The sequence below is a fragment of the Protobothrops mucrosquamatus genome, unplaced genomic scaffold (assembly GCF_001527695.2).
Source record: "Protobothrops mucrosquamatus isolate PMUCROS unplaced genomic scaffold, P.Mucros_1.0 scaffold8, whole genome shotgun sequence".
Lineage (NCBI taxonomy): Eukaryota > Metazoa > Chordata > Lepidosauria > Squamata > Viperidae > Protobothrops > Protobothrops mucrosquamatus.
In genome coordinates, this window is record NW_015386395.1 from 1,755,952 (window position 1) to 1,783,381 (window position 27,430).

The following is a 27,430-nucleotide window of genomic DNA, read 5'->3' on the forward strand; positions in this document are numbered from 1 at the left end:
TTTTGATCACAGGACCATGGGGGTGCTGCAACGGTCGTGTGAAAAACTCTCATAAATTACTTTTTTCAGTGCTGTTGTAATTTCAGATGGTCATTAACCAAATGGTTGTAAGTCAAGAACTACCTATATACGTGTTATTTAAAAATCCTACCTTTTCTCCAAGTTCGAAAGAGCACATTTCACGTCAGCTTATGCTGAGCGATGATGAGTAACGAGGGATGTAAGGAATGAGGAAATTGTATTAAAGCCACCTTATCCCAGACCAGTGGTGGGATTCAAATATGTAAACAACCGGTTCTCTGTGTGGATGCCGCTTCCGGGAGTCCATTCTGGGCCTGGGCAACAAAAAATTAGCTACCGGTTCTGCCGAAGTGGTGCGAACCGGCTGAATCCCACCACTGCTCCAGACTCTTAACTTTCCTATGATATAGTCTGGTAAAGTTGCTGTAGCAACAGAGTGAAATGTCAAAGTGACATGTAGCCACTACTAGACTTTTCAAAGAATAAGAGAAAAGTATCTAATTCACAGCTACTCTTTCAGAAATCCTTAGAAGTTTGCTGCAATTTGATTATGTACATCCATTTTTCCAGGTATTTATTTAGAGATATATGCTAGTAGCAGGTAGATCTGTTGCGGGCTCAAAGAGTAGGCCTATATTTAAACTGCTTTCCTTTCAGCAGTGCTATAAATTGTCTGTTTCTAATCTTTGATCCTACTTTTTTTCCCCATTTTCCCAGCCATTTACTCAGTTTTCTCTACAGGATGAAAGGTCACTTTTTTATAATGGATCCTAGCAACAAAACTACAAAGAGTTTTGTGCTACCTTCATTTACGATGTCATAAAACTTGTTGTAGTTCTCCATGTGAATGAAGTATAAATATTATTCAAATTTAAAGCAGTCACAAAACTAATTTGCAACTGCCAGTTTTCCTGCCATGAGGCCAAAGTCCATGGTCCAAAATGAATGGTGTTTTCCCACATTGATCTAATTGTCCGTCTACTGAAAGGGGCACAATTTTTTTAGCAAAAGTTGGAAAAAGGGGCTGCACTTTTTGCTTTTATTACCCTAGCACAGGATCTCCAAACCTGGTAACTTTAAGATTTCAATTCCCAGAATTCTTCAGCCAGCCATATAATGTCTGAGCTTATCAATATTTAAAGAGTTGTACATCTCATAAACATGCTACATAAATTACCAAGTTCACCATTGGACTATATTTCCTTTATGTCTGCTAAAAATGTTTTAAGGCAGGGCTCTCCAAACTTGGCAACTTTTAAGACTTGTGGACTTCAACTCCCAGAATTCCCCAGTCAGTCATGGCTGGCTGGCTGGGGAATTCTGGGAGTTGAAGTCCACAAGTCTAAAAGTTGCCAAGTTTGGAGAGCCCTGCCCTAGTGCAATGCCCTTTGTCATCTTTATAATTGCTTTCTCTCCCACTCTAGCTGGGAAACCCAATTAGGAATAAAAACCAAATTAACTCATTCAGATTTCTCATCTCCCAGAAAGGGGAGCCCATCCCAGCACGGGGGTATTGGGGAGATATCTCCACCGGCCCATACATCACGTTTGGCATTGAAGCTGAAGATCCCAGTCTGCTGAAAACCATCAACGGCCGCCCTAGTAAAGTAAGCATGATACTTTTAGAAGGGGGGGGGAGTTAGAAATTGATATTTGTGAAAGCGATGGCTGCATCCAGGCATGGCTCAGAACAAGATTTCATGCTGGTGCACATTTTCAAGCTGATCATCTTTTCATTCACAGAATGCACAAGAAATCTCCTTGCAAAATGTCACTGCCCTATTGTATGAACTGAGATACAACACCCGCTATGACCCGTCAGCACCATCTGAAGAGGGGAAAGATGATCACCTTCAGGGTGGTGGTGACTGCACTGTGTTGTGTGCCACAAAAGGTACATAGCTGATTAGTGCGTTCTCTTTCAAGGGGCTTCCGTGGATTTTTTCTGGTGTGCCAGACTCTCCAATTCACTGTTTGCCTTTATGGCTAAGTTGATTTATATCTTGGTTTTACTCCAGGAATTCAGAGCTGATTATTACCAAATGTTTTTTTTAGGGGAAGGGAGAGATTAAAGTTAATTTAGATCTTTTTAACATAGCACTATCCGTTTTCTTCTGGTGCTGATATAATGATGTAAATCACTGGCCTTTGCAACGCTCTAATTTTATGGTGAGGCTTCCGTTTGTAATAGCTGAGCAAATCCATCTTCATCTTTCTAGACCTTGGTCCAACTCTTTTTGTCCTTCTCCCTTTTCACTAGTTTGTGCCTTTCCAATGCTTTAGGGCTTCCTGCGACAGAAGAGGTCCGTGTCCACTTCCTGCCCCTTGACTGCCTTCCTGAACTCCATCACAAAGTCAAATATCAACAGCTTTTCAATCTCTTCTTTTTCTCTTGCAGGTAGGAATAGGATGGAACTTCCTTGCTGGGAAGTCAGGATTCTTCCTTATGGATTTCCTACTGAGATGTGGGAAATAACCAACTTCATTGGGAGCTGATCTGTCTAGAGTAGTGGTGTTACCAAATATCTATTGGTCTTGCTAGAAAGAAACACCTCCCCACTCATCCTGTTTGGTTGTTTCACAAATTTCATGGTACAGCCAATGTTCTGTTCCAAACAAGAGATTTGCTTTATTCCTGCTTGACACAGACAGATTAACTCCAAAGACGGATTAATATTCAGATTATTTATTCTTCAGGAATCTCTAGTCTAAACAATAACTCACAGTTAAGAAGAGTTCTTCTGAGGCACATATCATAATCTGTCCATTCTTGTGGTATAAAAAATTAAAGGTAAATTCACCCCATGTTCGTACGGAGCAAAAGAAGTCGTGGCTGTACTACACAAAACTTTTCATACTGGCACGTAGCCAGGAAATCCTGTCATAAACATTGAAGTCCCTCTCGATGACCAATCAGAACACAGATATAACCATGTAACAATTAAACTACATTTCCCAGAAGCCATCTCTTAAGGAGACAGCATTTAACCCCTTAAATGCTACTTGTATATGCTCTGGCCAGATGGTTACATACTGGTCCAGCACAGCCAACTCTCCAAACTCTTTTACAGGTAGTTCTCAACTTATGACTGGTTACTTAACGACCATTCCAAATAACATCGGCCTTGAAAAAAGTTACTCCTGTCTCAGAGTTACAACTGCCATACCACCCCATGGTCATGAGATTGCATGTCACAGAAAATGCCCTCAAATGTCCACTGGATAGGCTGGATTTACCTAATAATAGGCAAATAGGCTTGCTTAATAATCACATCATTCATGTAATGACCACATTGGCTCATTTTATGACTATCATAACCATGATGGCAAAAATTGACTCAATATGGTGACTCAACTTATGACTGCAACAACATATGACCAAAATTTTGGGCTCCACTGTGGTCATGGGTCGAGGACTACCTGTATGAATTTTTTAAAGTTACTTTAAGCTATCCACATTTTAAATCATGCCTCCTTAAGATAGCATGTGAAAAGAACATATTTCAGTCAATATAACAATGCAGGTTGTTGCCACTGTTACCATGTATATCCCAGCATAATGAGACAAGTGGAATTTTGGGGAAATTCAATTACCGTAGTATTTTTCTAAGTTGATAGACAAAAACCTCATAATTGCATATAGACCACTTCAGATCAAGCGGAGGGACCAAGATAGTCTTCCTTCCAATTACATTCATTTCTTCTTTGTTTGCATTTTTTATAGCATGGTGCATTATCTTAAGCCAAATCTGAGTCTGGTGTCAGCTCCAAAAGCCACTCTTATTGTTGAGTTAACAAAGTAAGTTTTGCTTTTTTCATTCTCTCATTTCCAGCAGGACAAGGAAACCTCCACATTCTAGGCTATGGTTGCGATTTTTTCAGAATTGCTGTCACTTGTGTTTCTTTCCATTCAGCTGCTTTGCTTGTACGGGTAGTGCTCGACTTATGACCACAATTGACCCCAAAATTTATGTTGCTGAATGAGACCTTTATTAAGTGAGTTTTGCCCCATTCTACGACTTTTCTTTCCATAGTTGTTAAGTGAATTGCTGCCATTGTTAATAACCTTGTTGTTAAGTGACTCTGGCTTCCCCATTGACTTTGCTTTTTCAGAAGGTCGCAATGATCCCAAAACACTGCAACTGTCATAAATATGAACCGGTTGCCAAGCATCCAAATTTTGATCACATGTCCATGGGGATGCTGCAACAGTCGTGTGAAAAATGGTCGTAAGTCATTTTTTTCAGTGCCGTTGTAACTTTGAAAGGTCACTAAACAAACTGTTGTTAAGTCGAGGACTACCTGTACAGATTTATACTAGGTAGTCCGGGACAATCAACTTCATGAACAATTTCTATAATACGTTTATACAAAAAATTACAACTTCATTCAGTTAATTTTTAGGAATTATGGGAGTTGAAATTCACTCATCTGCAGGACACCAAGGTGGAGAAGGTTAGCAAAGCAGCTGCTTGCCTACCACCACCAAAAACAAGGCTAAAATAAACTAGATATACAAGTGGCCTGACTCAGCAGAAGCCCCTTTAATGATGAGTAGTCAATTTATAATTGAAATTTGATGTGTCGAAAAAATCACAAGGTTTGCTAGCCTATATAAATATTTTAAAAAGTTTGGCTAAATTATTTTTGAAGTAGAGAACTGTAGTTCACTTCAGTTTGTGTACTTTGATATAATCTATCTCCATGTGTGCTACCTGTAAACTTGTTTGTCACATGTGCTTGGCCATTCTTGTGAGGGCATCAGTTATAGACAGACTTGTCCTTAGAAGTTAGAAGGCTTGTAAGTGGAGTGGAAGCCTTCCCTGCAATGACATCACAGTTGTAAAAACTTTTCAGGAGCTTCTCTTGTTGAGTTTTTGGTGCCAAGCTAAAAATCTTCCTACACAGCCTTGTCACCCTGCCATGAAGATGTCCATTTATCATTATCGCTTTTCTCATCAGCCTAAAGAGAACTTTAAAAGTCTTGTGGAAGAGAAGTTTTCCAGGTTATGCTGAGTCAAAGCTTTCTACGTGGACAGTCTAGATCAGTGGTTCTCAACCTTTTTAATGCCGCGACCCCAACCGGTCGTAAGTCGAGGACTAAACCGGTCATAGGTCGAGGACTAAACCGGTCGTAAGTCAAGGACTAAACCGGTCATAAGTCAAGGACTACCCAACCGGTCGTAGGTTGAGGACTTTCCCTGCCCGGGAGCGCCGCGCATGCGTGGTTCCGCCCCCTGTGCCGGCCGAGGCGTAGCTGGCAAGCGGCAGAGACGGAGCAGGCCGGCCACCAGCTGGCCCAGCCCAAGGGAGGTAAGGCACCCGCCGGAAAAGGGGAAAAAAATGGCGGACAGCCTTGCTTGGCGACCCCCGTGAAATGGTCGATCGACCCCAAATGGGGTCGCGACCCATAGGTTGAGAACCGCTGCCATAGACAAAAATGCATTCAGATGGACATCTTTTTAAAATGAGGGTAACGTGGGGAGAATTGGACCATTTTAGGTCATTCCAAAAGTGAGGCATTTGTGCACATGGGCACAGGATTGGGAGAAGCTGAGCAGAGAAGTGCAGCAAGCAAAGCTTGAGTGAAATCAATGCAGCTGTGGTCAGAAGCAGCAAACAGCCTGTGACTGGATGGAGAACAAGTGTCATGAGGCTGGAGAGCATCCAGCAATCCCTGAAACTGCCAACTCTTTGTCCCAGACACAGTACCGCAGTTCTCCCAGCATGCTTGCAGTGAACTAGCTACAGAGTTGGCAGGTCCATTCCGGATTTCTTTCAACACCCTTCTTAAAAATTTGTCAATGTTGGAAAACGGAACGTTTGCCCACTATAGAAGAATGGTCACTTACTCTAGATAATATGACCCAGGTCCCCTAGGCACAGGCAGGCTTCGATAGAGTCCTTTATTGCTCTGTTAACTTCCACAACAAATGGCCCTACAACTGCCGGTAAGTCTCTACCCCAAACTTCCCTGAAGGCAGCCTCCCACAGGCCTACAAACAAAAGCCAATAAGCAACAAAACCAATTTGCAAAGGCAGGGAGAAAGTCCAAAGACAAGATGTAAGTTCACGGGGCAAGATCCATAGGCCAAGGCAAATCCACAGGGCAAGGGAAGTCCACAGGTAAGGCAAGTCCACAGGGCATGGCAGTCCATAGGGCAAGGCAAGTCCATAGGGCAGGGCAAGTCCATAGGGCAAGGCAAGTCCACAGGGCAAAGGCACAAGGCAAGGCAAAGGCAGAAACATGAGTCAAGGCTGTTTTTCCAAGACCGGGGGAGTGCATGACAAAGCAACAATTGTTCCCAACAAAGACAATCTCCCCCAAGCTCTGCTTAAGTCAACCCAAGCCAAGTGTTCCTTGTGAGGAGGAGTGGGGCGGCCTTCTCCCAAGTAGCCCCACAGCCCTCCTTTGAGCCTGCCTCCACTCTTCTCTCCGCGCCCTTGGATCAAGTGGGGGAGGCAGCTATTCCTCATCAGAGGGGATCTGCTGCCTCTCAGCACCACTGCCTCCCCTGTGTTGGTGAGAGCAGGCAGCTTCCCATCCGGTCGACCACCTCCCCCAATGCCTGAAGGATAGCATTGTCCTCAGCCCCTGGCCTCTCCAAGCATTCCAGGGGAGAGGTGCCATCTCCGTTGGATGGTCCCAGTTCCAACTCCTCCTCCAAACCAGGATCCGATGAAGCCTTGACACTAGGATGCCTGGTGGCCTAAGATGATGCAGTTGAAGATAGTGGTCTGTTCAGGTCCAAATGGTCCAGCATGTCTGCTGTGGAATTAGTTCTTTACAACCTGTGCCTGGAAATCAGCATTACAGTTTGTGTATATGTGTCTGTGTATATGTGTTTTCAAATGGGCAGCTTTGAACAATCAGACCAAAGCAGCCAACAGATGCACACATATAGGTCCTACTGTTGAAGACCATTTCAACACCCCCAGACCACCCACTTTTGTCTTGGATGTACCAAAGAGTATCCAGCAGCTAAGCAAATTTCTCCCATGCCCCAAAGACTCTAAGAATGCTTCTACAGCAGCTGCATCCAGGGCACACAACTTCCAGCAACCACTAGGGGGCACTCAAAAGAGGTGAACCCCTTGCTTGCCTCTAGGTGTCATTAAATTAATAGACTGACAGGAAGGGAAGGGAGCAGGAAAAGTTGATTGGATGGAGTACTTGGAATGGACAAGGACCACCCCAGGACACATTCTATGGAAGAGTGATTAGTAAGGTCCTGGTAAGCCACCCATCACTGCCCTTACAACATTGCATGCTGCACCTGTACAGATAGCAGCACAACAAAGTCTTTTCTGGATGAATATCAGTGGCAGCCAGGAGGACAGCAAAATTAAGTAGTTCTTCCCAGTTCCATGGCAAGAAAAGAGTATGGCAAAACTGGTTGTGTGAATAAGCACTAAAGTCAATTTCCTCCCACCTCTAACGGCTGCTGATACGGTTTTTAGCTGTTAAGCTCCCTTTGGGATGTTGGGTTACAATTTTCTCCGCTGTAATTCTTAACATCTTTTGAAAATAGTCTTATTACATTACAAAATAATGCAATAAGGATCTGGCTTCTCTGCCGAGTGAATACATCATTTGCTCATTAAGCAAACAATGTATTAAAACAAATGACCCGAAAAAATAACAGAAAGATATTTTTTTCCCTTAATTAGAGCAGCTTGATGTATAAGCTAGATAACTGAATGGTTACCAAGACACAAACAGCTCACAGTCTTTCCTTGTCAAATTGTGTGTTCTGCTTGTAGCTTCTTGCCTGACCTCCGCAAAGAACAAGTCTCCGAGTTCTCCTCCCGAGTGACTCGTCTGGCAACAGATGCAGGATTTGTTCCAGTGGAAACAGACAAAAAACCTTTTTCTTTGTTTCAACTTGGAGACCAGGAGGTTGGAGATAACCCCCATGATATAATGCCACCAGAGATGGCAGTCCCTGGTCCCTGAGGCTACCGTTTTATTATACATTAATTTTTAATGGTCTTTTAATAAAATAGATTCTTGTTGAAAATTGCCATGTTTGTTGATCAGCGTCTCGATTGTCAGATCAAAAGAGAAGGAGAATGCATGTTTCTGAAACAATCTTATCTAATGTTTCACAACCCTATCAGCTTTCAGATGAGTGGATTTCAACTCCCAGAATTCTCTTCTGAGAGTTGAAGTTCACACATCTGAATGTGGACATGGTTGAGCAATACTGGTCTTATCTATCAGATGCACGGAAGAATGTTATATGCACTCATATGTAACTTGCTTCTTGCCCCTAGACATGGTAGACTGTTCTTTTAGTACATCAACATCAATGGGTTATCTTCACCCAACAACTTAAATCCTGTTCTCAAGGCCACTTCATACAACCATCCAAGCCTGTTTGCCAGTAATGCAGGGGGGGGAAATGTCTCTCTCTTCATGTATCAACAAGTCTGTTGGATTCTTCCCTAAATATTTCAAGGCAGTGGTTTTCAAATGCACGGTTGCCTCTGACTTCCTCCATAGGAAAACCAGCAGTGGAAGATAACAGTGAAAATTTCTCATAAAGATGGTTTGCTACTTCTAATCCCCCTACTCCTTTGTAGGGTAAAGCTGTAAAGCAGGTCCATTTCACAGAGAGGGACAATGAGGTCTCATCAGCCTCAAGGGAACATTGTTTAACCTAACACTTTTCTCCAGAACCTGGCAAACTGATGAGAACGGGAGAGGATTCCTTGAAATCAGCAATCTTTCTGAAATGCTGCTCTGATGTCTTTGTTGGTCTCTTGCTTTCGATGTAAAAATATCCAGACTATTCTGGGCCGACTGCAGTCTTAAGAACCGCACCTGTGAATCAATGAATATTAAGAGCTGTGTTGTGATGACACAGAAGGATCACTTTTCCTGGCCTGTTGTTAATTACAGCTTTGTCTTGCTCTTTCACCCAAGTGGCTTAGGACAAGCTGTGTATTTTCTGAAGTTTTTCCTTCCCAGTAATCCTGACAGATAATTTAGGCTGGCACTTAATTTGGCTCAGAAAACTTTGGGGAGATTGTAACATCAGTCTATCCAATTGCAGATCCATTCTAGACACAAAAAAAATATTACATCAGCTCTAGGAATTGATTGCTCTCTTTTTCCAGCACAGCATGTTACTATTTGAAGCAGGCAAATGCAGTGCCAGTTCTCTAGGTAGCATATCAGACGCAGCACAGCAGCAACTGCTAAAACAAACTATGAATCTACTCAACCCCATCTTCAGGCACTCTGAAAATCATCCGCCTTAATCTCAGCATTGTAGTTCATATTCAGATAAGGGAAAGTTCTACACCTTCCCCAGCCTGGAAGGCTCCAGAAGGATTAAGGTTACAGCCAGGGTATCAGCAAGGATGACTCAAAAAAAGACAAGATGGCAGAGTCTGTGGAGATTCTCAGTCATCCAGGTCATGGTTGTCCCAAAGGTGCTTTTTCAACAGGAAACAGGACTTCCTTGTTTTTTCTTTGAAGACATTTCGCTTCTTATCCAAGAGGCTCATTCAGCTCTGACTGGATGAGAAGAAGCTTCTTCAGCTCCAAGTGGCCTCAAAGATTCTCTAAATGAATGCAAATGACCAGCTGTCTGCAAGGAATATAAATTCTTCCATTGCCCCACTATCCAGTCAGAGCTGAAGAAGCTTCTTGGGTGAGAAGCAAAATGTCTTCAGAGAAAAAACAAGAAAGTCCAGTTGCCTCTTGAAAAAGTACTTTTGGGTCAAGATGGCAGCCAAAATCAGAGGCAGCACTTCAATTGCATAGTTGTGGCTAACGTCTTGACTTGGTCGATGCCCACCTTCTTGCAGGTACCGCTGACTACAACTCCTAAAATTCCCAGCTAAGATGAGAATATTATTGGACATGCTGGCTGGGAATTCAGAAAGTTTTAATCCTGGCACATCCAGAGGAGAAGTTGGGAATAGTTGATTGCTCCTCAGTACTTGCTCACACTCTTGTATGCATCTCTTATAAAGTGCCACGGACACTGGTGTCTTTGAGACACAGCGGCCATGAGTAACACAGAGACTTATGCTTGTACAGGTGTGCCTGGCCACTCCAAGTGTAGAGCATTTTAATAAACAGGTTTTACAAGATCACATTTTGGACTTAATCTTACTCCCCTCAATTGCTTCTGCAAGTCATGGGCAAACTTGGAACCGGAGTTGGAATGTACAGGTAATCCTCGGCTTACGGCCACAATTTCTGTTGCTAAGTGAAACATTTGTCAAGTGAGTTTTGCCCCATTTTACGACCTTTCTTGCCTGTTGTTAAGTGAATCACTGCAGTTAGTAACAGGGTTGTTACGTGATTCTGCCTTCCCTACTGACTTTGCTTGGCAGAAGATCGCAAAAGGTGTTCATGTGACTCCAGGACACTGCGACCGTCATAAATATGAACCAATTGTAAAGCATCCAAATTTTGATCACATGACCAAGGGGATGTTGCAATGGTCCTAAGTGTGAAAAACACCATAAGTCTCTTTTTTCAGTGCTGTTGTAACTATGATCGATCATTAAACGAACTGTTGTGATCTCCTCGCTTTAGATGGGCTACATTAGAGGGACAGCAATTAGCCAATACCAGCCTTTCTATTTGGGGCTCTGTCAACCTAAGTCAGTCCTCCGCCCTTTCCATCCTTCTCTTAGGCATATCAGGGCCATTCTTATCAGAGAAATGCATTCCTCTCTCCTTCTTCCCTAAAAGGTTTGGCTGATGCTCGACAGCTCTCTTTATAAAAAACCACCAGCCATTTTGATGCCCACACTTCACCGGGAAACGGTTCCTTCGCTGGCTGCCTGCTCTCCAGGTAAATCAGAGGGACCATTCTGTTTGCTTTGGGGGAGCGGAGGGGGATTTTTCGGTTACCTAAGTTATCCCTTTCCTCAGTTGAAAAATAGATAAAGAGGAAACAAGCAGTACAATAGTTTGTTACATTCTTATGCTTTGACCTTTCTTGATCCATCGGAAGAGCAGCAAAGATGATCAGGGGACTGGAGGCTAAAACATATAAAGAACGGTTATTGCAATTCGATATGTCTAGTTTAATGAAGAGAAGGACGAGAGGTGACATGATAGCAGTCTTCCAATATCTAAGGGTTTGCCACAAAGAAGTGGGAGTCAGACTATTCTCCGAAGCACCTGAAGGCAGGACAAGAAGCAATGGATGGAAACTAATCAAGGAGAGAAGCAACCTAGAACTAAGGAGAAATTTCCTGACAGTTAGAGCAATTAATCAAGAGAACAATTTGACTCCAGAAGTTGTGAATGCTCCAACACTGAAGTTTGTAAGAAGAGATTGGACAACCATTTGTCTGAAATGGTATAGGGTTTCCCGCCCGAGCAGGGGGGTGGACTAGAAGACCTCCAAGGTGCCTTCAAAGTTTGTTATTCTATTCTATTCTATTCTGTTCTATAGATCAGAGCAGCCTTCACAAAGCATGCAAGAGGTGATTCTCTCCCTCACCATTTCCATATGGGGACAAAATATATTCAAAATGAATGAAATAAATGACCCCCCGATCTAAGCAGAGTTAACCCTATTATTGTAGAATGACAATTTATTTTCCTCAAATCTTAATCCTGAATTTTAAAGGTTGTGGGGAGATATTTCTTGCTATTGTCCTTTAGTCGCTGCTTCTTCGTTCCTCCTGCCTTTTATATTGATGGGTATGCCTTGTTCCCTTATTCACCAGCCACACTGAGACCCCTTCAAGTCAATAAAGAATATCACTATGGGGAAGGGGCATCATTTTTTTAGTATGGCTATGAAAAAGTTCTCTTGGAGTGCACAGTAGGTGGGGGGGGGGTTCCTGATCCTCATCAGTGTATTGGAATTGGGGATTTTCTGGCAGATGCCAAGGCCAGAGCAATCTGGCATGACCTCAGCAGAAGGGGTTCCTGGGCAAGGCTCAGTGGGAGCCAGTTACTTGGAAGGAGGGGACCAGCAAACATCATCCCCAAAGAAAACTCTGATCCAGCCTCGGCCCCACTGGCTGAAATTAAATAGACCTGTTTTTGTTTTGAGTAAGTCTTGATCCTGGCAAGTACAGGTAGTCCTTGACTTACGACCACAATTGAGCCCAAAATTTATGTTGCAGAGTGAGACACTTGGTAAGTGAATTTTGCCCCATTTTACAATTTTTCTTGCCACCGTCGTTAAGCGAATCATTGCAGTTGTTAAGTTAGTAACCTAACTTAACCTGGTAACTTAACAGTAACCTGGTTGTTCAGTGAATCTGGCTTCCCTGCTAACTTTGCTTGTCAGAAGGTCGCAAGAGGTGATCACATGACCCGGGGACGTTGCAACCGTCATAAATTGCCAAGCATCCGAATTTTGATCATGTGACTGAAGGGATGCAGCAACGGTCATAAGTGTGAAAAAACGGTCCTAAGTCAGTTTTTTTCAGTGCAGTTATAACTTTGAACGGTCAGTAAATGAACTGTGGTAAGTGGAGAACTACTTGCACATTGACAAGTCCATGCATTTTCTTGGCAAGAGAGGCGTCTTGCTGTTGCCTTCTTCCTAGGGTTGAGAGAGAGTGACTGGACAGCTGGTTTCCATTCCATATATAAAGAACCGTTGCTGGAATTGAGAATGTCTAGTTTAATGAAGAGAACGACTAGGGGTGATATGATAGCAGTGTTCCAAAATCTCAGGGGCTGCCACAAAGAAGAGGGAGTCAAGCAGGACAAGAAACAATTGTTGGAAACTGATCAAAGAGAGAAGCAACAGTGAGGATAATTAACCAATGGAACAGCTTGCCCCCAGAAATTGTGGGTGCTCCATCACTGGAGGTTTTTAAGAAGAGACTGGACAGTCACTTGTCTGAGATGGTATAGGTTCTCCTGCTTGAGTGGGGGGGGTTGGACTAGAACAGTGGTTCTCAACCTTTTTAATGCCGTGACCCCAACCGGTCGTAAGTCGAGGACTAACCCGGTCGTAAGTCGAGGACTAAACCGGTCGTAAGTCGAGGACTCCCCAACCGGTCGTAAGTCGAGGACTTTCCCTGCCCAGGAGTGCTGCGCATGCGTGGTTCTGCCCCCTGCGCCGGCCGAGGCGTAGCTGGCAAGCGGCAGAGATGGAGCAGGCCGACCACCAGCTGGCCTAGCCCAAGGGAGGTAAGGCACCCGCCGGAAAAGGGGAAAAAATGGCGGACAAAAAAAATGGCGGACAGCCTTGCTTGGCGACCCCCGTGAAATGGTCGATCGACCCCAAATGGGGTCCCGACCCACAGGTTGAGAACCACTGGACTAGAAGACCTCCAAGGTCCCTTCCAGTTCTATTCTATTCTATTCTATTCTATTCTATTCTATTCTATTCTATTCTATTCTCCAAAGCACCTGAAGGCAGCACAAGAAGCAATGGATGGAAACTAATCAAGGAGAGAAGCAACCTAGAACTAAGGAGAAATTTCCTGACAGTTAGAACAATTAATCAGTGGAACAACTTGCCTCCAGAAGTTGTGAATGTTCCAGAAGAGATTGGACAACCATTGTCTGAAATGGTATAGGGTTTCCTGCCTGAACAGGGGGTGGGATTAGAAGACCTCCAAGGTTCCTCCCAACTCTGTTATTCTATTCTATTCTATTCTATTCTATTCTATTCTATTCTATTCTATTCTATTCTATTCTATTCTACTCTACTCTACTCTACTCTACTCTACTCTACTCTACTCTTAAAATAGGACTAGAACCCTGGTTCCCCCACTCCTCATCTTAACCATTGAATCAAATGGGCTCAGCCCAAACAAGCATTGGCAGTGCTGTTCTTTTCATCAGCCAGAGAATAAGAGAGAGATAACAAAGCTTTGAGAGAGCTTAGCAGTGCTGGGCAGGGCCCCTCCGGCTTTATTTCTGAGCCTCACAGCAGATGTCTCTCACAAGAGTGCTGAAGGATTCGTTTCACACCTCACGCTAAGAATAAAGCCATCCCTTTGCAGCGCTCCAAAGAAGGGGAGGGCTGAACACGCAGCCTTTGTATTTTTGTTTTCCACCGAAGCAATTTCTGCCCATACCCCTTCCCCAGCTTCCAACTATCATCTTGGGGAGGGGAAAACATCTTATTTTAAAAGCCTTGCTTTAAACTAATAGAGTTGGGAATTTAGCCTCAATCCAGCTTTCCCTAAAAATTGTTGCATGGCTGCACACACGCACACACACACACACACACGCCATATCAAGTTGAGTGAACAAGCAGCCGTCCATCTGCTGCTGGTTTTGGAGCACGTGCTTCGCCTGCAAAACTCACAGCCTCTTCCCTGTGGAACGACCTGGCCCCATTTTTGAAGTGATAAGATGGCACAAATTTAGCAGCCCAAGTTACTCAAGCGATAACAGGATGTCACATACAAGGTCTGGGCAAAAGCGAGTATCCAGAAAGGCCAACGCTTGGCTGCTGGTGGGCCCGAGTGAGAAGCGAGATCTGAACTTGGAAAGCAACATCAAGAGGTTGTCAAGAGGGTTAATCTCTTGATTATAGCCAGAGCAACTTTGCTTTTGCTCTTTTGTGTTATGATGTGGGGTGATCCAGTGTTCTGTTAAAGTTCCAGGCCATAATAGGTTAGGAGACCCCGCCTTAAAACATTTTTAGCAGACGTGCAGGAAATATGGTCCAATGGAGGTGAATTCATTAATTTTTGTAGTGTGTTCATAGTATGTACAACTCTTTAAATACTGAACAGCTCAGACGTTATAAAATAAGCCATATTGTGATGAGTGATCGTGTAAGAAAAAACAAATGCATACTAAATAATCAATAGCAATATTTTTGTGAGAAATTTCCAGGGGCCACTTCAATTTAAATATTTATTTATTCGTGTATAATCATGTAACATCATTACTTCGACCTATGCAAAACAACCTTGGTGAAGAGATTCCTGCTGATGTAAGATTATCTCATGGCTCAATTCACATATCGTCTTAAGCTGAAATTTGGTTTGTTTACTTCTGGGTGAGCATATTGTAGCAATGGAACCAGGGTACCCATGCCTGCCTACACACATATAGAGACACACATCAAAATACATTGAAGAAGAGGCTTGCTTCGAAAGGGGATAACAAAAGATTTAGAAGGTAACCTTCACACACCTGCTCTTATGTAAGCTGCTCTACCAGTCTTTTGGAGGATGAGGGCAGGAGGGGAGGTAAAACAGCAAGATAAATTACTTCAAATCTGTATTTCACATACCACAGACCTGCAGAAGTAGTGCAAAACATCAAAAGTGGATTGCCTTCCAACCAAGGTTCCCAATTGGCAGTTACAGGTGTCACATTCGGGATTATGATCCTAATAGCCTGAAATGACATCAAAACGATAGAGTTTACCTACAAAGGGCAAACATTTCTGAGGTAGCCAGGACATCCAAGAAGAGTCACGGAGGATAAACGTGACTGGTGTTATTGGTGCTTTGTAAGGCCCTAATATTAGAAACAAGCTTTTGGCCTCTAATGGAAAAGTATAGGTAGTCCTCGACTTACGACCACAATAGAGTCCAAAATTTCTGTTGCTAAGTGAAACATTTGTCAGGTGAGTTTTGCCCCATTTTATGACCTTTCTTGTCACAGTGGTTAAGTGAATCACTGCAATTGTTAAGTTAGTAATACAGTTGTTAAATAAATCTGGCTTCCCCATTGACTTTGCTTGTCAGGTCGCGAGAGGGGATGATGTGACCTTTGGACACAGCAACCGTCATAAGCGGCTGAGTTTTGATCACATGACCCTGAGGATGCTGCAATGGACATAAGTGTGAAAAACAGTCATAAGTCACTTTTTTCAGTGCTGTTGTAACTTCAAACGGTCACTAAATGAACTGTTGTACGTCGAGGTCTATCTGTAGATAGATGAGAGAAAGAGAGAGAGGAAGAGAGAAGAAAGGAAAAAAGAAGGGAAAGATAGAGGAAGGAAGGAAGGAAGGAAGGAAGGAAGGAAGGAAAGAAAGAAAGAAAGAAAGAAAGAAAGAAAGAAAGAAAGAAAGAAAGAAAAAGAAAGAAAGAAAAAGAAAGAAAGAAAGAAAGACACAGGATAGATGTTTTTTTCTTCCTTTCAATCATGTCTGATTCTTGGAGACTGCCTAGAGCAGGGGTAGGCATCCTTGGCTCTTTTATGACTCGTGGACTTCAACTCCCAGAATTCCTGAGCCAGCATGGCTGGCTCAGGAATTCTGGGAGTTGAAGTACACGAGTCATAAAAGAGCCAAGGTTCCCCACCCCTGGCCTAGAAAAAAATCCCTGCATTCTCAGCAAGTTTTTTTTTCAATACAGGTAGTCCTCGATTTACAGCAGTTCATTTAGTGACCATTCAAAGTTACAAAGGCACTGAAAAAAGTGACTTATGATCGTTTTTCACAGTTACGACCTTTCCAGCATCCCCATGATCAAATTCAGAGGCTTGGCAACGGGCTCATATTTACGACCAAAGTCATGTGTCCCAAAGTCACGTGATCCCTTTTTGCGACCTTCTGACAAGCAAAGTCTATGGGGAAGCCAGATTCACTTAACAGTCATGTTACTAACTTATCAACTGCAATGATTCACTTAACAACTGAGGCAAGAAAGGTTGTAAAATGGGGCAAAAGTCACTTAACAAATATCTCACTCAGCAATAGAAATGTTGGGCTCAATTGTGGTCGTAAGTCAAGGACTACCTGTAGTTTGCCATTGCTTCTTTCTTAGGGTTGTTAGAAAGTAACTGGCTGAAGATCACCCAACTGGCTTTGTGCCTAAGGCAGAGCAAGAACTCCTAGTCTCCCAGTTTGTAGCCTGGTGCCTCAACCACTCCACCATACTGACTTCCGATAGGATAGATATTGTAGATGTACATTATTATATATTACATTGTACACATGTATGCTTATATATTCAAGATGATCGAAATGATAGAGGGCTAGAGATGATAGAAATAGAGAAAAGGTTATGAATGATGTATTTCTCTTATTGTCTTGTTCTCTTCTCATTCCAGTGGACCTGAGCGTTGCTTTCTCAAGATGGCAGAAGAGTGAGTAGTTTTGTCTTTTAAAAGGCATGTTTAGTGGGAGTTACTGCACATTACGTACCAGAAGGAAGGGGCACGGGGTGCATCCTGGCAGAATTCACTGAGCAAGACATGGGGGTTCAGGATCTCCAGGATGGGAGTCCTGTCCTTTGAACTGGCAGACAAGACTCCTTAGATTAAAAAATAATCCTGCTAATATGCTAACAGCAGGGGGAAAGCTAGGAAGCAGCTTAGGGTCCTGGGGGATGGGGGAGCAACCAGGCAAAACAAGGAATTATTCAGTCTGATTTGTATCTTCCTGTTTTTCTGCAGGGAAGAGATCACCGTAAGTACAAATGAAGCAACTTCGCCAGAACTGATGGGAAAGACACAATGTCCTTTGTTTCTCTCTTTCTCTCTTCTTTCAAAGAGCTTTAATACATTGGGAGAAATTGTCAAGATGTTCACTTCACATGAGTTGAATAGAAAGTAAATTATCCAGGGAAATGTTACTCTAGTACTGGGGTGGGTTCTGTCATTGCAGGCAAGTAAATACCTACAATATCACAATTGTACAGTATGCTTTCTGAAAAAGTACTGAGGAAAGCCAGTTGGTCTAGTCGTTAAGAAGCAATGGGTGGAAATTAATCAAGGAGAGAAGCAACCTAGAACTAAGGAGAAATGTCCTGACATTTAGAACAATTAATCAGTGAAGTGGCTTGCTTCCAGAAGTGGTGGATGCAACACTGGAGGTTTTAAAGAAGAGATTTCTCTGAAATAGTAAGGGTTTCCTGCTTGAGCAGGGGGTTGGGCTAGAAGACCTCCAAGGTCCCTTCCAACAATGTTATTCTGTTATTTACACTAGGTTAGGAGCCAGGAGACTGTGAATTCTAGTCCTGCCTTAAGCATGAAAGCCACCTGGGTGACTTTGGGCCAATCACCAGGAGACTGTGAGTTCTAGTCCTGTGATGACTTTGGGCCAGTCACTTTCTCTCAGCCCAACTCACCTCATAGGATTGTTCTTGTGATGAAAAGAGGAGGAAGGATTATTTCTGTTGTATTACCCATAAAGTAACAAAGGGTAAAAAAAATCTAATAAATATATAAATAAAGGTGCCCTACATCAGGGTTTTGAATCTTGCCACAAAGTACTTATCACTTAGGATAAACTTGGCAAAAGCTTCTTTGCCAGGCCTAGCCAGATATTAGCTCCTTAGAAAATAGTTTAAGATAAGCTTTACAAAATGTCACCAGCATCACTTCAGATTAAAGTCTATAAATAGTTCCTTTATGAAAAAAAATTAAATAAGCCATCTTCATACGTGGCAATCTGAACAGTCTTTGCTGTTAGCATATTTAATCATTTCATTTCTTAAAAGACGTTATCTCTGTTTAAGTACTTTTGAATATTTTTTTTCCTGCCTTTCCTATTTGATATCTAGTCAGGGATGTCCACGGACAGCTTTAAAAAGTCATAATGGCGGTTGAGTCTGGGCAATCTAGTCCCCACCCTTTACAGACAACATATGTAAAAAGGGACACCATCTGGATTTTTTGGCTTGTCCATGGACGACCCCAGATATGTTGATTTTCAATTACCATCCCTCCTAGCTGGCATAGCTGCTATCAACGGTAGCAGTAGACCATGCAGGCTGAGAATTCTGGGTGTTGAAGTCCACAGGTCTAAAGATTGGTGAGATTGAGAAGCACTGCTGTAGAGCAATGTTTCTCAACCATGACCACTTTAGGCTGTGTGGCCTTCAACTCCCAGAATTCCCCAGTCAGCCTTTTTTCTTCCTGGCTGGGGAATTCTGGGAGTTGAAGTCCATATAGCTTAAAGTGGCCTTGCTTTAGAAACACTGCAGAACAATTGATACAGAAAGCAAGGTAGTTCTAATATGCATCATTGTAGGCCTATGGAGACTTGACACCAAGAGAAATTCACACTGTATCCAAAAGCTCTCTTTTGTCCGTCGATATGCCCATCCTGATGAGATCACAGCAAAAAATGTACAGTAGAAGCCATTCTGAGGAATCACGAATCTGGAAAAATCAAGCAAAATATTATAGTATTGTCATCTTCCATAAAGAATCCAAAATTCAAACTCCGCTCACTCAAGCGCCACCTAGTGGCAAAAAGGTTGAGAAAATAAAGTTATGCATTCTTGTTATTACAGTAGCATTCTGTCTTTCCAGTTTTTAATTTTCATTCTTTTGGTATTTCTAAGAAAATGGATTTGTCAGGAAAATATTGGCAGTCCTCAACCTACAACCATTTGTTTGGTTCGTTCAAAGTTACAATGGCACTGAAAAAAGTGACTTACAACTGCACCTCAAACTTGCAACAGTTGCAGCATCCCCATGGTCACCTGATCAGAATTAAAGTACTTGGCAACTGGCATGTATTTATGTCAGTTGCAATGTCCCAGAGGTCATATGATTGCCATTTGCAACTTTCCCAGCTGGCTTCCAACAAGCAAAATCAAGCTGGATTTGCTTAACGACCACATAATTCATTTAACAACTGCAGTCATTCCCTTAACAACTGTGTCAAAAAAAAGGCTATAAAAAAATCAGGCGTGAGTCATTTAACAACCACCTTGTTTAGTAGGCCAGTGAAAGTCAGCAATTAAAATATAAAGTACTTAAATGAACAGGAACAGGTTTGTACCATTTCCCTCACTTCCATAAATATCCTCTCTCAAAATCTGAAATTTGGGAGTGGCGTGCGTGTAAGAGCAGCAAGTGCAGCTGGCCTTTATATGTCCTAAAATGTGGTTGCAGGGAGCATTTTGGAAATAATACATTATTTAAATCTGCAGTATGAGGAAGAGGAAGAGGAAGAGGAGGAATACATAGAGGAGGAAGAGCAGGAGACCATTGTGGAAACAAAAAAGGCACCAATGGCTCCCAAACCTGCCCCGCCTCCTCCTGCAACAGTGCCTCCCCTACGCCGAAAATCATCTGCCAATTACCGGGCTTACGCCGTTGAGCCGCATGACAAGGTGAGTGCCAGTCTCTTTTCCAGTTGAATCGAAAAAGAGAAATGCAGAAATACCCAGGGCAAGATTAAGGATTGGGGGCTCAGGAGATCAAAGGGGAACCCATCGTTTGAAGGGAGAGGGGGGGAAGAAATGCAGAAATGGAAACAATACCGCCCCTTGTGTTTGGGTCTCTGTATGGGTGTGTCTCTGTGTGTTTTTGGAGAGAAAAGCAAATTTATCATCATGCATGAAAACAATACACCAAGGTGAGGAACGGTTGCTGGAATTGTGTATGTCTAGTTTAATGAAGAGAAGGACGAGGGGGGACATGATAGCAGTGTTCCAATATCTCAGGGACTGCCACAAAGAAGAGGGAGTCAAGCTATTCTCCAAAGCGCCTGAAGGCAGGACAAGAAGCAACGGATGGAAACTAATCAAAGAGAGAAGCAACCTAGAACTAAGGAGAAATTTCCTGACAGTTAGAACAATTAATCAATGGAACAACAGGGGGTTGGATTAGAACGCCTCCAAGCTCCCGTCCAACTCTGTTATTGTATTCTATTCTAACTCCCAGAATTCTGGGAGTTGAAGTCCACATGCCTTAAAATTGCCAAGGTTGGACACACTTGATTTGGACTAATCCCATCTATTATTTTATTTAGAAAGAAATTAAACCCATTGGACAAAGCAGATTGTATTTTATTTCCTATGTCTCCTTTCCGCTAAGTCAGGGGTCTCCAACCCCCGGTCCGTGGACCAGTACCGGGCCGCAGCATGCCAGCAACCGGTCCGCACAAACAAGCAAAGCCCCATCCGTGGGATGCAGGCAGCACACAAAACCATGCACCCTCCGATTCGCGGAAAAACCTTTCTCCATGAAACTGGTCCCTGATGCCCAAAGGGTTGGGGATTTCTGCTCTAAATGAAAATTTGTCACTTGATGTTAAGATCAAGTGATCTTTGTCACTTGAGCTTTAACCAGGCCTAAACCAAATCAGCTGATTCTGTTTTTCTCCTTTCCTATTAAATTGCTCCCCATGTTATGTCCAAAATAAGCAATTATCACTGTAACTTTAGGAAATCCAACTGAGCACCATCTTTCCCCTGTGTGAAATATGCCTCTCAATCTCTCTTTTTTTGTTCTACCACAGATAAAAAGCAAGATATCGGCTTCTCGGAAATTGCAACTCAAGGTGATGTGGAAAAAAATGACTTCCTGGGTATTAGAACAGTTAGAAAAATACACAAGGGTCTAAACACCTCTGGGGGCACATCTGGCAAGTTTCTAGGAGATAGGAAGGCAAAACGTAGTACATGTAGTCCTTGATTTACAACCATTCATTTAATGATCATTTGAAGTTACAAAGGCGCTGGAAAAAGTGACTTGTGACTCTTTTTCATCCTTATGACTGTTACAGCATCCCTGTAGTCACATGATCAAAATTTGGACACTGGGGCAACTTCAACAGTTGCGACCTTCTGACTAGCAAAGTCAAGGATTCACTGATTCACTGAACAACTGTGTTATCAACTTAACAACTGAAGTGTTTCACTAAACAACTATGGCAAGAAAACATAAAAGGGGTCAAAATTCACTTATAAATATCTTGCTTAGCAACAGAAGCTTGTGGAATCAATTGTGGTTGTAAGTCGAGGATTACATGTAGTGTATAGATGCTGGTGGAAAAGAGGTACATTAGATCAGATTCCAAGAGAATAGAACACCCATACAACCACACCTACCCACACACATACTTGATGCAAATAGATGGTAGGGAGGAACTCTTGATAAAATGGACTTGCCCAACCTAAATACCCTCCAGATCTGGGATTCAACACCCAGAATTCTTGGCTTAGTATGAGCATCATTCACCATCCTCGGGGTCCATCCATACTTCTGCAGAGCCCCTTGGAAAGGAAAAGCTAGCTGAAGCCTGGTATATTCATCGGGTGGAAGGTTGAAGTTATATCTGCAAGCAAGATATAAGCCCAGCTCATTGATCCAAACTATTGTCTTTTCACTCAGTCACTGATGCTCCAAGTGGCTAAGAAGGAAATGGAAAAGGAAGAAGAAGAACGCTCCCAGGACAAAGAGCGATTTCTCTCCGACCACTGCATCCCATTAGAACTGGCAGGATTCGGCTTCACAGAACTGCAGGTCAGCACAGAAGTGGGGAGAATGAAGGAGGGAGAAAGCAGACCAAATTGGAGAAGATCTGCTTCTTGGGTTTAGTGAAGTCAGACTTCTCTGAACTGTTGCTCTCCAGATGTGTTGGGCTTCCCTTGAAAAGTCTCTAGTTTGAAGAAAGATAAAGACAGATGCCAGGTGAAAGGAAAACTCTAAAGTGTATCTTTGATTCTCAGGGTAAACTATCTTAGATGTTGGCTTTATGTTAGGGAAGGTGATAAGCTCCTTGAGGGCAACACTATCCATTTGCTACTCAACTTGCTTTGCACCAGCAGTTCTCAAGCAAGAGTTGGACATCCCATCACTTGCAGCATGATCCACATTCCATAGAAAGATAACATAGCTTTAGAAGAATCCAGCCAGTTAAAATTCTCTTGTAAGCCTATGCTCAAAATTAGCTTTCTTCAAACTGTTGCACTCCAGGTATATGAACCGGAGGTGGGATTTGTAGGACAACACAACTGGAAGGGCAGCTGATTCTTCTGTTCGATTCGGACTATTCTAAAAGATTCTTAGCTTTGAGAAAAAATATATAATTGTGGGTATTAATGGAATCTAAATTAAAGAGTCCTGGTGGTGCAGTGGTTAGAATGCAGTACTGCAGGCTATTTCTGTTGACTGCCAGCTGCCAACAATTCAACAGTTCGATTCTCACTGGCTCAAGGTTGACTCAGCCTTCCATCCTTCCGAGGTTGGTGAAATGAGGACCTAGCTTGTTGGGGGCAATGGGCTAACTCTGTAAACCTCTTAGAGCATTGTGAAGCAGTATATAAGTCTAAGTGCTATTGCTATTGCTAAATCTCCAGGATTTCTCTAAAAGTGTTTTGAAATTATTGTCTTCTTTTTTCTCCAGTTAGACCAATCTGATTTACTGTAAGTGGTTGATGTCTTAAAAAAAATAGTTGTATGGCTCATCACTCAGTAGCTTTTCAAATGCACTTTGCACTCGTTCAGGAACACCCTGTTCTTTGTTAGTTTTGAATCTGATCTTTGATTTGGCTTTCAAATTATACTACTTTGTTTGCTACAGGAGTTATGTCAGCAGCTGCATGCACAAATTGACAAAATTGATGAGGAGCGTTATGACATGGAGGCCCGGGTCAATAAGAGCATCAACGAGGTGAGTTTCTGAACATGGGCCTTGGGGGGGGGGGCACAATTTTCTTTACAGGGCCTCACTTGCAGATCTCATTCATATAAGATAGAAAGAGACAGCTAAGTGTATCTCAGATGAAGGATTTGGCCAATGTAATTTGGCATTTTAATGACAGTAATGGGGAAATGCAAAACACAGCCTAGTCTTTTTCGCCCAGCTTAAAAATAATCACTTAGGGCCACTGATTTGAGTAAATCAAATCAGGAAAAGCTGGAATATATGCCACTTTGATGTTCTTGGTAAGAAGGGTGGATTTTAAAAACAACCACAATATGCCCATGGCTCTAGGTTTGCAAAGTGCAGAAAAGGTGTAAGAAATAATAAGCTGGGGGGGGGGAAACAAATAACATGAGATGAGAATAAAAGGGAGCTTAGATAAGCCTAGTTTGCATCAGTAACATTTACTATACATCTCCATATTTTTCTATCCTTGAAAAGCATTCTAGTTTCTTCAGCCGTGTCCACCTGCTGCTTTCCATTTTGACTTTTCAGAATTTTCACCTCTCCATTTTTGAGGATCTCGTCAGCTGCATCCTGGATTCAGTCATGGGTGTCTCAATCTTCTCTTTCTCCTCGCTTAGTTACTCTTCTTTTGTTTTGCAGTTTAATACTCATTCATTTCCTGTATGTGACCAAATCATCTCAGTGTACTTTTTCATACTGGCTATTCATTTTTTCCATTCAGTCCACATTTCTTCAGAGCTATCCTTTCTATTTCTAGTTTCATTTCTTTCATTTTTTTTCCCTGTCACATACATTTTTTTCCAAGCTCCATTCTTGATATTACTAGGAGCCTTCTAAGAAGATCTGAGAAGAAGATCTATGCAGTCACCATTTTCATTCATTCTTGGGGACTGGATTGCCCCCATCGCTTTTTCTGTAATTCTGTAATTCCGTTACTGCATTTGCACCCACCTATTCGTATCATTTAGAATTAAGAATAATTTTTACCCTGCATGCAGTTATTGCCAACCTATAGGCTTCTATTTTCAAATGCATCTACAAAAGCTTTAACTCTTTCACACATCATTAAATCTACATCTCCAGAGTTCTTGATGTTCTCAGAACTTGGTTGTTTGCTTGAAAACATTTCATTACCCTATTAGATAAGACCAGGGGTAGGCAACCTTGGCTCTTTTATGACTCGTGAACTTCAACTCCCAGAATTCCTGAACCAGCCATGCTGGCTCAGGAATTCTGGGAGTTGAAGTCCACGAATCATAAAAGAGCCAAGGTTGCCTACCCCTGGATAAGACCATCAGTGCTAATGAGTGGAGAGTTTGAAGTCAGGAGGACCCAGCAGACCAAAGATCTTGCTAGGGCAGTGTTCTACAAACTTTGCAACTTTAAAATGTGTGGACTTTAAAATGTGTGGACTTTAACTTTCTCTAGTATGCTGGCTGGAGAATTCTGGGAACTGGATTGCTGAGGTCGAGAAATACTGATTTACAGTTTCAAAATGTTCTTTATTTAAGACAGTTTATGGAAACGTTTGGGGAGATCTGGAAGGACAGTGCAACATTTCACTCCCAACTGAAGGGCTCTTCGTATAACTGGGCTTTCCCCACGTCTTTCAAATGTGTTGAGACCGGAATTCCCAATCACCATCACTCAGGGTATTGTTGTCTACCCATCTGGAAAGCATCCAGTTGGGGAGAACGGTGAATATTTCAAATGTGTTAACAGACTGTCCATTCTGGCTCCAGATCCAAGATTTGAACCAGAAGATTTTTGACCTGCGAGGCAAATTTAAACGCCCTGCTCTTCGCCGGGTGCGTCTCTCAGCTGATGCCATGATGCAGGCCTTGCTTGGCTCCAAGCACAAGGTCTCTATGGATCTGCGGGCCAACCTCAAACAAGTCAAGAAAGATGACACAGAGAAGGTGAGCCTGGAAGGATCAGCAGCCAAGAGTCAGGGGGAGGGAAGACGAAGTGGACAGATGGTAGCTTCAGAGTCGTTCAGCATCTTGATTTAGGACAGAGGTCGGCAACCTTGGCTCTTTTATGATTCATGGACTTCAACTCCCAGAATTCCTGAGCCAGCTATGCTGGCTCAGGAATTCTGGGAGTTGAAGTCCATGAGTCATAAAAGAGCCAAGGTTGCCTACCCCTGATTTAGGAAAAGTGCGAGCAATCTTTGTTAGCTAGAGACTCTGCTTAGCCTTTGAGGATTGTTGGGGTTTTTTTGCATGGTTTGGAGTTTTTAGTGGATAAAGAGTCATTTAAACTCTGACTCACCCCCAAAAGAGCAAATTTAGTCTTTTTGGATAGTTTGAATATATTTTATCCCTGAACCATCTTTTCTGGAGGCCCTGCAGACCGTGAATGGGATGTTACAGCCCCTTGTGGCCTCCAAAAATTCCCCATTCCTGGCCTAAGATCATTGTGAGGCGTTCTGAGGTGACTGAACTGCCCAAACTTTGCATACTTGCCTGCTTATTTACTTACAGCTTGACTGATCATTCACTGGTGGTGAATAATTTCCAGGCACAAATTTCCCATCAGTGACGTTGTATGTCAAAGTCTTAAATTTAGTTCTTGGCACCTTGGACTACATTTTACCAGCATGGCAGCAACCTCTTTGTTTTTGTTACCTATAAATAGCCATCTTAAAGTTCACATGGGAGAAAGAGAATTGATTTAGATGGGCAGTGAGCCCTTTCTCCAATTCCTGGTTTTCATAAAAAGTTCAACACTCCTTCCAAAACTGCAGGAAAGTTCACAGGTAAAGGGTTACAAAAGTCAAGATGGCAGCCACCACAATGCAAAAAACCCTTTTCATATGGATTATGACTGCAATCTTGATTTTTTTTTTAAATTCCTTCCTTGGAGGATACCCTTGCAAAACTTTTTTCTCCCCAGTACATTACTTGCAAGGATATAAAGCAGGGTTTCTCAGCCATAGTAATTTTAAGACATGTGGATTTCATTCTCATGCTGGCTGGAGAATTCTGGGAGTTGAAGTCCGTGCATCTTAAAGTTGTCAAGGTTGGGAAACCCTGGTATAAAGGAACATGTATTTGGGGAAAGGGAAATAGTTGGCCTGATTTTGAGTTTTGAAAAAACCTTTGCATTTCAAGAATGCATGTAGGAGCACCTCTCCTCGGTCTGAGTATTTATCCAACCAAGACCGCAGCTTAGAAAATGTGGAAAGATATCTCATAACCACAGAGATCCCTCTGGTCTCATCCAGAGAAGTGAACGGTGCAAAATTCAGGAACATCCAACTACATCACTGGGCACAAGTGATCTTTCCAAATTGGGGGGGTGTAGAATGCTTTTCCGGGGGAAGGAGAACATTGTCAACAATAAGAATCTCTCTTAGCTGTGAAAGGAATTCCATTCATTAAAGTTTCCTGTGGCTTACTTTGATGATTCCACGAAGCAATGGGAAACCAGGCCTTCTATGGCACAGCAGTCATGGTGATGGGCTGTTTAAGAACATCAAAACCCAAATTGTAGTCCATTCTCAGCTTTAGAAGCTCCTTGAGGAACATGGGGACCAGCCACTATCTGGTCAACCAATCACGTGCGGTTGGTGTGGGGAAGAACATGAGGAAGGAAAGCTGTGTAAGTTGCTCTGAGTTCAAATAAATAAAAACATAAATGAGCTAGCAGGACCCAAGTTACTCCTCCCACACAGCCTGGGACTCCACTGATTTCCTGACTCTTGGTCTCTCCCCACCCCAGGAGAATCGGGAAGTAGGTGACTGGAGGAAGAATATCGATGCTCTGAGTGGCATGGAAGGGCGCAAGAAAATATTTGAGACCTCGGTCGCAGGACAGGCCTGAGGCACACAAGGTGAGAGAAATTCCTTCAGGGATGTATGTATTGAAATACAAATAGTCTTCAACTTACCGCCATCTGTTTGGCGATCGTTTGACATGGCGACAGCACTGAACAAGGTCATTGACAACTGGTCCTCACACTTACGACTGTTGCAGCATCAATAGTGGTCACGTGATCAAAATTTGGGCGCTTTGCAACTGGCAGGTTTTTTCTGATAGTTGAAGCATCCTGATTGCCATTCATGACCTTCCTAGCCAATTCCCGAAAAGCAAAGTCAATGGGAGAAGCCAGATTCAATTAACGACCATA

The 27,430-nt window shown here is 42.7% G+C and overlaps 2 protein-coding genes across 2 annotated transcripts in view; both read left to right on the forward strand.

The window, feature by feature from the left end:
* DNAAF3 (dynein axonemal assembly factor 3) overlaps positions 1-8,025 on the forward strand; it is an 18,370-nt gene extending 10,345 nt beyond the window's left edge. The window contains exons 8-12 of the mRNA XM_015810262.1: positions 1,506-1,628; positions 1,765-1,915; positions 2,305-2,419; positions 3,746-3,820; positions 7,786-8,025. Of these exons, the coding sequence (XP_015665748.1) occupies positions 1,506-1,628; positions 1,765-1,915; positions 2,305-2,419; positions 3,746-3,820; positions 7,786-7,978 (657 nt within the window). The 3' untranslated portion in view covers positions 7,979-8,025. The remainder of the gene's footprint in view (positions 1-1,505; positions 1,629-1,764; positions 1,916-2,304; positions 2,420-3,745; positions 3,821-7,785) is intronic.
* An 8,991-nt stretch (positions 8,026-17,016) lies between these two features.
* On the forward strand, positions 17,017-27,123 carry TNNI3 (troponin I3, cardiac type). The gene is made up of 8 exons (XM_015810234.1): positions 17,017-17,027; positions 17,337-17,349; positions 19,826-20,008; positions 21,139-21,180; positions 22,014-22,145; positions 23,206-23,295; positions 25,038-25,214; positions 27,022-27,123. Exons 1-8 carry the CDS (start codon positions 17,017-17,019, stop codon positions 27,121-27,123), a joined length of 750 nt encoding a protein of 249 aa, XP_015665720.1.
* Positions 27,124-27,430: the final 307 nt, after the last annotated feature.

Bases quoted from the DNA above. Each gene is read 5' to 3' on its own strand.
- TNNI3 (XM_015810234.1), top strand. The intron at 21,181-22,013 runs GTGATGTGGAAA...CTTTTCACTCAG, and splicing joins CTCGGAAATTGCAACTCAAG to TCACTGATGCTCCAAGTGGC. The intron at 23,296-25,037 runs GTGAGTTTCTGA...TTCTGGCTCCAG, and splicing joins TCAATAAGAGCATCAACGAG to ATCCAAGATTTGAACCAGAA.